The sequence below is a fragment of the Phycodurus eques genome, chromosome 3, assembly GCF_024500275.1.
Source record: "Phycodurus eques isolate BA_2022a chromosome 3, UOR_Pequ_1.1, whole genome shotgun sequence".
NCBI lineage: Eukaryota > Metazoa > Chordata > Actinopteri > Syngnathiformes > Syngnathidae > Phycodurus > Phycodurus eques.
The window spans coordinates 26,698,447-26,710,965 of NC_084527.1; the positions used below are offsets into that span (position 1 = coordinate 26,698,447).

The window sequence follows — 12,519 nt, forward strand, 5'->3', positions numbered from 1 at the left end:
GAGGAAGTGCAATTGGAACATAACTTCCGCTTTTCAAAATAAAGCAGCAAAAAGTGGCCCACAATTTCTTCAGCAATAATGAAATAATAATGTATGCTAGGCAACACAGTATTTGAGTGTTTATCACGTCTTCCTCATAGTTCTAAAGTTGAGAGTTTGAATCTCGGCTCGGCCTTCTTGTGTGAAGCTTTTCATTATTATTATTATAAATGGGCTCCACTGTCATTTTCATTTTTACCACCAAGTGGCAGCAAGAGTTCACTGAGTGCTGTAAACTTGAGCTTTTGTGTTGGCCCGTTCGCAGGCGTGCGTCAGCATTGAGTATCGTTATAAATACTTAATTGCTCGTTCAAACCGAAATGAGCGGGAGCGGGTTCGAAGCTGCACATTCGAACGGTTCGATATTATCTGACATCCCACAGCATTGTGTTAACGTGCTTGTTGAGCACTTCCCATGGGGGTGGGTGACATGCAAAAATTCATAACTTGAATAGATTGCGCAGTGAACTTGTAAATTGTCTTTCCAATCTAAAGAAAAGCATTTTTGAGTGAGTTATTTACTAAATTGTATTGCCCCAAACTATCACCCGTTTCATTTAACATGTAATACAAATGTTTTGAAAGTTTTATTATAACTTCCCCCCCCCCCATCCAGTCAATCTTTTCAATATCTACAGTACTCAATGATTACGACTGCAGTGGCTATAACTGTGGCACCTCATCCTCACTGCAGTGTGACGCGTCGGACATTGTGCAGTGTACAGCCTGCATACACATGCTGCAGTCGTCTGTGCGTCCCACACTAGTACACACACTAGTCTTACTTCGGTCAAAGGATTAAACCAAAAAAAAAACAGTAAATTTTTGGCATGGGCTCTTTAGTCGCTCCTCCAGTTCTGCAGGGCTGTGGGACATCTGCAATGCAGAAGTCTATATATAGCAATGGAGGTAGAGGGCGAGAGCTAGGGAGACAGACAGACAGAAGGATGGAGGGATGTTGGGGGAGAGATGAGAGATGACACCTAAATACAATAATTAGCCCTGCATTTAGAAATTAACAATTTGCATTTTTAAAGTACATTTGGAATGCTGTGAAATTTGATTGAACAATGTTCCACGAACAGGCGCCCCAAACGTCCACTTTGTATACACCACAAGGTCACTTGTGACACTGGTCAATAAGAAGTCCCCTAAAACAATAACATGTAATCAATGTTAAGGGTGGCTCATTATTAAATGGTCCTGTCTGGCATGTATAGTATTGGTATCCCAAAGAGTCTCAAGAGAGCAGCGGAGGAGGAGAGTGAGTCGATTACATATGCATCCCCACAGCAACAAATCTGCTGACTGCAGCACACAAACGGCACCGCCAGATCAAGGGCGCTGCTTCAGCAAGCCACGCACGATGTGCCCACGCCACGGCATTGATCGGACTCCTGAATTTGCAATAAATCTGCTCTCTGGCACTGTCCGTGTCAGTCTCCTCGCTTCACGGGGCCCTTACTGAGTCATTACACTTCATGTGTCACACAAGAAAGATGGAGCATTCATCCTACTGACATAGGAAGACCTAAATACTCTCTCGAAACAGATCAAACGTTCATGGTCTACGTTCCTAACCTATTCTAAAATTAACAAATGACATGTTTGCTTTAATGTGTGAATTATTATCATGAAATAATAATACTAATTAAAACAAAAAGATGTGTAGTTATGCCAAAAATGTCTGCCAGTGCTAACTTGGGCCGCATGCTCCCTGTTCATGCAGAAGTCCTGTTTTGTTGTTGTTGTTGTTGTTTTCCATTTACACGTATTCTCGCATCCAACTTTCTGACACACCCACTGCACATAAACTGTGAATGAATTTCGATACACTTTCACTTTACACTTTTTTTTTTTTCATTGACAGCAGAGGCTGCCTGGAAATATTGGAACATGGATTTTTCCAGAGACTTTTGAATGTCATTGAAATCAGTGAAAAGGATGAAGCACAGTTGAAATTTGAAAATGCCTTCTGTAGCAGGTAGTTTGTGGTCGGGACATGCAGACCACTCCAACTACACTTACACTTTGAACGTGAGCTTGTGTGTTATTCTCTGTGAAATAAATACAATAAAAGTAATTTGCTAAGAATTACAGTGGCTGAAATAAGTATTTAACATGTCACCATTTTTCTCATTAAATATATTTCCAAAGGTGCTATTGACATGAACATTTCACCAGATGTTGGGAACAACCCAAGTAATCCATCTATACAAAGAAAGTAGAGCAAATAAGATCAGAAATTAAGTTGTGTGTAATAATGTGAAAAGACACAGGGAAAAACAAATAAGTTTTGATTGCCCATACCGCCAGAAGCACCAAAATCTGGTTTGACGCCCATGCCATCACAGTGCTTGACTGGCCAGCCAACTCGCCGGATCTAAACCCCATTAAGAATCTATGGGGTATTATCAAGAGGAAAATGAGAGGCACCAGACATAAAAACAAAGAAGGAATGACAGCAAGCATCAAGGAAATCTGGGCTTCCATAAGTCCCAGGCAAAGCCCCAGGCTGATTGCCTCAGTGCCACGGTGAATCGAGGCACTGATTAAAGGAAAGGGATTCCCAACCAAGTATTGAAGATGAACATATTGTTTTGAAAGTACCATATTGTGATTGATTTCATGTGATCCTAATTTCTCTCTTTTTTGTCTACAAAAACTGAGAAGTAAATGGTGATTTCTTCACAGTATTCACGTTTTTTGGAATTCCCGATTTTGTGGGTTTTATGATCTGGAAGCCCAAATTATGTAAAAATAAACAAAGAAAAACTTGAAATTGTTTAAATTGTGGGCCCTGAATCAATAATCTATGAAAGTTGAATTTTTTTGAATGGAATTTAAAAAAGTAAAAAGTATTTCTCTGGAATAGCTTAATCCAGGAAGGTAGGGGAGGAAGGGTAGTGGTGAGCGTGGATGGGGCTCTTTTAAAGGGGGAATTGGTGGAGGGAAGGCTGGTGGAAGTAGGGAGCGTGTATGTGTTGTTGTTTTTTTCAGATTTCGACGGAGAATTTTTGAATGCCAGAAGCTTGACGCTTTTTGAGCTGGCACAAGACATAACGCATTTGCCGCAAACCATTGTTGGTGTCGAGAACGCAAAACAAATTGTCAACTAAGGCCATGGATGGAATATAGTGTTTCTCTGAATCTGTAACGTCATTCTCGTAGTGCTCCCTGGTTCTATTCCCCCATGCCTCTGCTGTCACTGTTTCCCACTTTCAGTTCCTAAGATCTCAATCCATCAGAACTTCAACCCTGGTTGACTTTACCTATCTGTTTTTTTTTTTTTTTTATGTCCAGTGTCATCATCTGCAGAGTATGCAAAAAAATAATGAACCAATTTTGAGAAAGTTAGGAAGGAATTGAAAGTACACGTATCTGCTTTCAAATGTAGGAACTGGGAGTAAAAGTGCTATCTGATCATTTTTATGCTGCTTAATTTTTATCTTCGGACCTGCCTAAAAACTTAAAATAACTCCTAATGACTACAATTTTTGCAAAGCTATATATCTTTGTATGTGTTTATCTCAGCTCAATAGATGTTCATAGCAGAAGAAAAAGGCATAGTACATGTTTGAGTAATAAATGGTTTTATTTGGCTTTGAGAGAAAGATTACCGCATGAGCTAGCAGCGTGTACAGTCACAGTTATGTACTATGCAGATCAACTGGGAAAGTGTCCGTACTCCTCCGCTACCCAGAATTTGGTACGACGAGGGTGAGTATGTCTTGTATTTAATAGTTTCAGTTATGGCTAAGGCAAGTTTCAATGGAACACACAACAAGCAAACGCAGATTTCCAACCACCGGTACAGTTGTCAAGCTCTGAGAGTCAGGCCATGCATTTGTGCCTATTGTTTCATTCATTTGTCAAAGAGAAGAAAGGGCACAGGTGTGGGACATGATGGACGGTGGCGTAACTAACACTTCAGGGAAAAGTAAAACCAAAAAAAAAAAAAAAAAGTATAACAATAAGAGGTTGGGGCGAAAGTAGCCCTTGTACGTACCAAAGAACCGTAAACAACCTGTCACTTGCAGTCCGAGCGGAGGGCTGTCAGTGTCAGTGTCAGCTGCCTGCCACTCAGCCGTGCTCACAATGCTACATTCAACAGAAACACAGCCATGTTTGTTTGACAAAGATGCTATGACACGGTGGGTTCTCACCAAAAAAAAAGGAAAAAACAGAAAGAAGGCAGATAAATGAATCAAAAGTGGACAGATCCTACTTGACAAGTAACGATAAATGATATGCAGTTTCAGTCCAGCTAGATAGATCGTTCAGTACTACCGTACTACTGTATTACCAACTTCTTCGTTCAAGCAAACAAAAACACTGTCTCAACACACTAGTATGTACAATTATGCAGCAATTATTGCTGCGTTTTGACATTGCAAAGCAAAAAACAGAAAGGCGGAGAAGGGCTGCACTGGGTTGATGGTGAATGCTGTCATTTGTTTTCGTTTTTCTTGGGAGAACGTGATGAGGACAGGACGCTGATGACAGGGATGAAGATCGTTTCGCCACTATGGGACACACAGCATTGCACTGAAACGGAAGCAATTCATTCTGCTTTACAGCCCAGTATGACAAGCTGATATTAAGCGTTGAGCTGGTCATGCTATGAGTTGAAAAATCAATAAAAGAAATAAAATACGCTGCCAACTTTTATTTGTAAAAATAAAATAGCACCGTAAAAGTTGGACTGGCTGTTTGTCTCACGCTCTGTGCATTTGTTTTCCAATCTGTGTACTAGCATGTGCAGTATTGTTACTTCAGGGGTTTGATCGCTCTTGTCGGTCGTGATTGGCACATCAGTTGCTTTTATCGAGAAATGTGTCAAACCTCTTCACACCATCGTGCGATCCTTACGAGGTGGAAATCAATGCAGATTCAATTTCCACCATCTAAACTCTTTCACCAGGAAAAGAGAACGGTGCGCGTGCGTGCATGTAATTGGCTGTGTCACTAGATCACATAAGCCTGAAGAATGAGAGATGATGATGATGATGAAGCTACACAAGCAGTTTAGTTCTTGCTGGTCTTCTCAGTGGGGCTCTCCTTCTTCTTCTCATCCTTCCCTTTTGGCTTCTCCTCTTCCTCTTCCTCACCTTCACCTCCCTCCTGGTCATCGCCCTCATCTTCATCCTCTCCCTCCTCCTCATTTTCCTCATCCTCCTTGTCCTCTTCTTCTCCTTCCTCTTCCTCGTCCTCTGGCTTGGACTTCCTGTAGGCTCCCAGGGAGTACGTGCGCGATGACATATAGGAGAAGCCGGGGTAACCGGACTGCACCATGGCACCACCGACGGAGCTGAGGCGGCACTCCTCGCCTTCCAGCAGTTTCCTGCACACGCAAGGACCAGCGCAATAGATTACATCACCACGTCTGTTACGACTATTCTGACAGCACGGAGACGAAAAAAAATAAATGTTAGGCAACGACGTAGTTGATGCTTTGAAATTATAATATTGCGAGACTCCACATTTGATGAGGGGCAGTCAAAAAGTCTTCTTTCATGTATGAGTGTGGTTCTTAACCTGCTCAATGTGTAAAGTTCATTGAGATAACTTCTGTTGCGAATTTGCACTGTATAAACAAAATGGACTTGCATCGATTCACATTGTGAATATGCACATACTCTACTGTCGAGTCGTTGACATCAGGCCTCATTTCTCTGCGTTGCTAAAAACTGAATTGATCATTGTACTACAAATGACGGCTACTGACTGTATTGTTTGGAATGTTGCAAACCTGTAAGCGGCTATTTCAATGTCAAGCGCCATTTTGACATTGAGCAGATCCTGGTATTCCCGCAGGTGACGGGACATTTCTCCTTTGGTGCTGCGCAGTGCAGCCTCCAGCTGCTGAATGGTATCCTATGAACACATGCATGATCATACGGTCATGTGAAACATCCAAGGATGGTGCTGAGACTTGCATTCAACAGTGTTGTACGTTGTTAGTATTTTGGTAGACTTTAATTGCTCGAAAACGTCGACATACTCCCTCTCTTATCACATACCTGCATGTCTCCAATTTCATTGTTATGGCGATCCTCCATCTCAGCGATCTGCCGCTCTAGGGCCTCATTGTGACCCCTGAGGGCCTCAATCTCCAGGGTGCGGGCTTGCACCTGCCTGCGGTACTCGGTCAGCTCCTCCTTCGAGTGCTTGATGGCATCCTGGTTGCGAGCAGCGGCCTCGGTCACCGTCGCGAACTTGGAACGGTACCATTCCTCTGCCTGGGCCTGGTTCCTGCATGACAGGTTTTCATACTGGGCCCTGATGTCCTTCAGGGCTGCAGCCAGGTCCGGCTTGCTCATGTCCATCTCCACTGACACCTGGGCGTAAGAAGTTTTAAGGGTTCCACTGTTGAGAGAGTTTGGTGGAGGGTGGAAGTCGAGTCATTGCTTGTACTTATGTTGCGTTGGTCCGTCAAGATGGGCTTAACTGGCGAGCGAGTGTGCATTTAATGAGCTGGGTCGCGTTCGGTAAGGTTGAGCGTTGCGGGACTGAACTGAACCGAACGATCGACTGCTGACTCAAGCTTCTGCTTACTTACTTGGAGAAATGTACCTGCCAACCATCTCTCATTGTATTGATTGCACTATATTTACTCACCAAAGTTTTTAATATTCCTTGTTTTATACTTGGTTACATAATGCAGGAGTGTGTGCGTGCGTGTGTGTGTGTGTGTGGGGGGGGGGGGGGGGGGTGCTGATTAGAAGTTAAATGTTTTTGTTGTTTTTCTAAAACTTTCCATTTTTATTATCGTGCTGCTGTTAAAATAGCTTTTATTCAAAAAGGGTTGAATACAAATCCGGGGTCTGTTCAGAGTACAGCCCCTTGGGGAGACCACGCCCTTTGATTATGCGCTGTTTCTGCGCATTTTCAACCTTCCCTCCCTTTTGTGACTCCCCTCCCCACCACACTAATGATACCGTCAATTGTTCCCCCTAGAAATGAGTTCAAATGGCTTTTCAGTATTGCGCAACAATAATAAATTCACTCTTCCCTATGACGCAGTACAGTGCAAACTTCAACCACAATAATTAACATTTTCAAATGAATATCTCTCTGGCAGTATTTGTACTGGAAAGTACCGGTACTTTTGCGTATCTTTATATATTGAAAAGCTGAATGATGAAACGAAAGAAAAGAAGAAGGGGGGGGGGGACATGATTTGGGCATTTGAAAGTTGCCAGCGGTCGTAAGAGCTTGCTGCAAGAGGGTGGGACCACGCGTGGAAGTGAACTGCAGTGCCCTAAATTGGCCTGGCTTAGGGTTAGCTTCAATTATAAGACCAAATGCAGTCAAATTGCGCAAAAGCAATGAGAAAGAGGTGGATGATTGAACTGCGCAATATTAGAATGCAATGCGCGCCAATGGAGCTCCTAAAGTGTGCTAATCAACAGAAGTACCTGCGTGGCCTGCAGGGACGACTGCATCTCCTGCAGCTCCTCCTCGTGAATTTTCCTGAGGAAGGCGATCTCATCCAGCAGCGACTCCACTTTCTTCTCGAGCTCCAGGCGCGCCAAGGTGGCGTCGTCCACGTCCTTGCGGTAGCCCTTCAGGGTGTTCTCCGCCTCCTCTCGCAGCCTGGTCTCCTCGTCGAGCTTCTCCCGCAGGCGCTCCAGAGCCTCGCTCATCTGCACGCAGTCTAGGTGCATCTGGCTCTTCTCGTGGGTCAGCTCCTCGACGCGCGCGCGGAGCTCGCGAATCTCCTGCTCGTAGAGCTCGTGGAGGCGCGACGGCTCGCTGTTGCGCTGCCGCAGCAAAGACACCTCCGCCTCCAGAACTTTGTTCTGCTGCTCAAGGTTGTGCACTTTCTCGATGAAGGACACGAAGCGGTCGTTGAGCCCCTGCAGTTGTTCCTTCTCGTTGGTTCGGATGATCTTGAACTCGTTGGTGACCGCCGTCGACTGGCTCAGGTCCATCAGGGAGTCTTGCACGGAGGAGAAGACGCGCCCGGGTGCGGCGCTCCTGCGGTGGTAGGTGCTGGAGGAGATGACCGAGGGGGACCCGTAGGTGCGGCTGCGGTACCCCGAGGAGTGCACGCGGGACGGGCTGCTGCTGCTGCCCGCACCCGCGCGGCCGGCCCGCGGGGCATCGCCGAAAATCTTGCGATAGGAGCTGCTGCTGCTGCAGTTGTACATCTCACTGGAGTAACTCATGTTTCCTGCTGAGCCGTGAAAGTGGCGAGTGGGTGACACAGCGTGAGAGCGAGCGAGGTGTGCGCGCACTGATGAGTTCCGAGCAGGTACTTTTATAGGGAGGGCGCATGCGCATCATCTGGCGCAGGGACAACGGGAGGTGGGATGGATGGATGGGAGGGAGGGAGGGAGCGAGGGAGGGGAAGGGACCCGCTACCCTATGCACAATACCTCCACCCTCTTGGGAGAGAAAATTGCACTCATTCGGCGCCTCTTTGACGCCGACGTGCAACTCGACAAAAAAAAACAAAAAAAACAAAAAAAAACACCGCTTGGGACACATGTATAAACTTCAAATTCACTTTCAACTTTGTGACATCTCGTGACAAGCAAGTGATGAATTAAATAATAAAGAAATAAAAGACTGTCTTATTTCAACCAGGACACTTGACATCCCTGCACCGTCAGTGCCTGGACCAGATGCAGGATGGGGTCGATGTGGGCCCACAGCTGTGTATCAGGGTGTGTTTTCGGTACCGCAGTCTGCCCCCGCCCCCCTTCCACATTGAAACTAACTCTTCTGTGATATGCTCTCGTACATCCCTTGATGTGCATGGAAACGTGCATTCGTCTCAGTCGAAGAGAGGATGTAATGTACGGCCAAACGCTAGATTATCAATTAACATCGAATAACATTTCTCTCATGTAATACCATCATAACCTTCATCCTCAGAAGTATAAGCACGCAGTATTACTAGTACCACATAAACGCAGCGTGTAGCGTCACCAATTCATTCTTTACTGTTAATAATATTCAGTCATTGTGTGACAGAAAAAAAAAAGTGATACCTCTGGCCTTGGTCCTCATCCAAGCTGGTCTGGAGAGAAACCACACCCCTACACACACACACACACACACGCACACACGCACTGCAGCTTTCCACCTCAATACAATAAAGATGAGCCAAAGCAAAGTCATTGTAAATAACTTCTGGAATTGATTTCCTCAATCATGCACACCTCGTACTGTAGTCATTAATGGGACTGTGAATATAATGTGGAAAACATATGAATAAGCAGCGCACTAAAGCAAAGTTACTTCTATCACTGCAACAGTGCAGTGTTGCACCTTAGCTTTGCAGTGTTGTGACACAAGCGCCAGCAGAAGAGGTGGGTGGGGTGACAGTGAGTCAGCAGGATGGCAAAAGTAACTGTTGGCATGCATGCACATCCCTCCACACTCTGGCGACACTTACTAATGGACACGGTCGGGAGACACATTGATTGAATTCATTCAGTTCAGGCTGACCCAGAAAATAAAACCAAACAAAAACAAAACAAAGTCATGTGAAGCAAATCGATAAATAAACACACATCAAATACAAAGCGACAAACCATAAGTGAATACAAAACCACTTTATACAAATGGGCACAGTGCAATATATACTGTCGACTGCTAAGAACGACACAATGGTGTTTAAACGGTGTTTAAACGTGTTTAGAGTTGACATGATTTCCCCAAATTCCTCATATGTACATACGCAGACTCGAGTGTTAGAGGTGTTCTACAGCCGCACACCAGAAGGTGGTGCTGTCCTTCCGGCAAAGAAACTCAATGGGGTTGTCAAAATGGTGGTTGTCATTCCGAAACATGAATGCTCATTTAAATGAAACCTGTAAATTGTTCAGAGGTGTGAATGTGTAAGTGAATGGTTATTTTATCTATCTATCTATCTATCTATCTATCTATCTATCTATCTATCTATCTATCTATCTATCTATCTATCTATCTATCTATCTATCTATCTATCTATCTATCTATCTATCTATCTATCTATCTATCTATCTATCACTTTTATGTGCATTTCCTAACTCCCAGCTGGATAAGCCTGAATGCTTAATGGCTTTAAACATAGCAGGTGCTGTTTATTTGCGTAATGAGTGTGGGTGTGGCCTAAGGAGATCAACACCCAATATAAAGGCGTGCGTTGCAGTGGCTTTCCTTTGTGGCAAAATAAGAAATTGAACTGACTCTGAAAAGTAAAAAAAAATATATCAAAAGTGTCTCAGAGGAATACAGCACTTTGCAAATCTCTAAGATATTGGGGGCATGATCACAAAACCATCAAATGTTTAGTTGTGAATAGTCAACAGGGTTGCAAGAAATGTGTTGAGGGTACAGGACAAGTTAACTGCCAAGGCTTTGAGAAGAATCAAGTGTGAAACTACCAGGGACCCATTATTCAAGTTCAGGTTCTGTCATATTTCAGAATTGCAACCTACCTTGACCTTGAATACCTCAAAGTACAAGATGTTCAGTGTTCAGAGACATGGCCATGGTTAGAAAAGCAATGAACAGGATACATGAGCTGAAGCGTCTAGACTGGGCCAAGAAATATCTGAAGACAAGATTTTCTCGAAGGTTTTATGGACTGGGGAAATGAGAGTGACTCTTGATGGAGCAGATGGAAGGGACCGGGGCTGGAACATTAATGGGCACAGAGTTCCACTTAGACGCCAGATAACTGGAGGTGGAATGCTGGTATTACTAAAGGTGAGCTGGTTGGACCTTTCCGGGTTGAAGGTGGGCTCAAAATGAACTCCCAAACATTCTGTCAGTTTTTAGAAGACACTTTCTTCAAGCAATGGTACAGGAAGATGTCCGCATCTTTCAAAATGTCAATGATATTTGAGCAGGACAGTTCTCCATCACTTGCAAGTACTCCTCTGCGTGGCTGGCTACTAAAAGCTCGAAAGATGAAAAACTGATGACATGGCCCCCTTCTTCGCCTGACCTCATTTAAGAACTTGTGGGCAGTTCTTAAATGGGAGCTATACAGTGAAGGAAAACAGTACACCTCTCAGAACAATGTCTGGGACACTGTTCACTGTTGTTGGGGGGAAAAAGGGTGGCTATATTGGTCAGTTTAAGAGATGGATAGATCAGTTTCTGTCCATTTCTATTGGAAAGTTTTGAGTTGTGCTGGCATGGTGGATGACTGGTTAGCACATCTGCTCCACGGTTCAAATTCGGCCTCGCTGCTGTGGAGTTTGCATGTCCTCGCCATGCCTGTGTGGGTTTCCCCCGGGTATTTTGGTTTCCTCCCACATCCCCAAAACATGCATGGTAGGTTAACTGAAGACTCTAAATTGCCCGTGCGCAAATGGTTGTTTGACTATGTGTGCCCTGAGATTGGCTGGCGACCACCCCACCTCTTGCCCAGAGTTAACTGGGAGAGGCTTCAGCACACCTGCGAACCTAGTCGGGAGAAGTGGTCCGGAAGACGTTTTGAGTTTATAATTCTCACTTAAGCAAATGAAAATGTTAAAATTGAGATGGGGGGGGGTGGGGATGTTTTTTAATTTAGCTGCGTAATAATTCTGCACACCAACAGTTGCCTAATAATTGCCCACCTATTGATATTCTCAGAAGAAAGCCTAAACCTCACTTTTACTTTCTTAAGCATTCTTGTTTGAGGTTTAACATTTTGAATCAACCTAAAGCACTGTGGTTGGTGAGGAATAAAAAGAATCCTCCAAAATGAGACTTGTCTAATAATTCTGCACGCAATTTAAGTGCCATTGCTGTCCAAGCACAGCGCATGTGCTTTCAGCACATCAGTAAAGCCATTAGTCTCTAGCAGAGCGGCTACTTTGAAACTGCCTTCTCTTTGCTGGTTTGATATGCCAGGTGTTACAGCAAACAGCTTTCTTTGTTAACGTGTCACATGCAGTCCACCATCTCCTTTGTCTTTGTTCAGCCTCAGATGCACTGATCTCTTGTATTGTGCACTTCTCACTCCATTCTCCTGGGATCTCCTTTGCACACACGCAGATGATCTCCATATGTTTGCAAAGACAAAAATGCAGACAAAGTGCATACAGTGTACACACACACACACACACATATATATATATATATATGAATATACGTATACCCACAAAAGACAGGGAGAACATGCAAATTCCACACAGGAAGGCCAAAGCCGGGATTCGAATGACAAAATTACCAAATCATAATTCGCACTTAAATTGCAATGTAGGCCAATGAGTTACTGTACTCTGTCATTTTTCTATGTTCTGCCACCTTCCCAAGCATTTCCACAGCTCCAGAAGGGAAAAAGCATCATTTCAGCATACCCATCCCCCCCAACCCCCCCTTCCCTGGCTTTGTGTGTAGCAGTCAGATGGCTGTGATCATACAAACCTCAGATTTGGCAAGTAGATTATTCTGAAAACACTGGTGAGAACCAGTCTGGCATGTCTTTCATGTGGGGGGTGAAACCTGCTCATTAATGCTCATCCCAATGCTTTTAAATGATTAGTT

At 44.2% G+C, this 12,519-nt stretch overlaps 1 protein-coding gene across 1 annotated transcript; it reads right to left on the minus strand.

The window, feature by feature from the left end:
• Nucleotides 1–3,647: 3,647 nt before the first annotated feature.
• Nucleotides 3,648–8,267, minus strand: neff1 (neuronal intermediate filament family member 1). The gene is made up of 4 exons (XM_061671035.1): nucleotides 7,461–8,267; nucleotides 6,063–6,380; nucleotides 5,792–5,916; nucleotides 3,648–5,383 (listed from the first exon to the last, which is right to left on the minus strand). The coding sequence occupies exons 1-4, from the start codon at nucleotides 8,211–8,213 to the stop codon at nucleotides 5,068–5,070; spliced, it is 1,512 nt and encodes a 503-aa protein (XP_061527019.1). The 5' UTR covers nucleotides 8,214–8,267; the 3' UTR covers nucleotides 3,648–5,067.
• Between the last annotated feature and the right edge of the window lie 4,252 nt (nucleotides 8,268–12,519).

What these genes read in the sequence shown, in the direction of transcription:
- neff1 (XM_061671035.1), bottom strand. Translation starts at nt 8,213, where the DNA reads ATGAGTTACTCCAGTGAGATGTACAACTGCAGCAGCAGCAGCTCCTAT. An exon ending in CGTCCCTGCAGGCCACGCAG is followed by an intron (nt 6,381 to 7,460) that starts GTACTTCTGTTG and finishes TCTTACGCCCAG; the next exon opens with GTGTCAGTGGAGATGGACAT. An exon ending in ATTGAAATAGCCGCTTACAG is followed by an intron (nt 5,384 to 5,791) that starts GTTTGCAACATT and finishes TTGCGTGTGCAG; the next exon opens with GAAACTGCTGGAAGGCGAGG.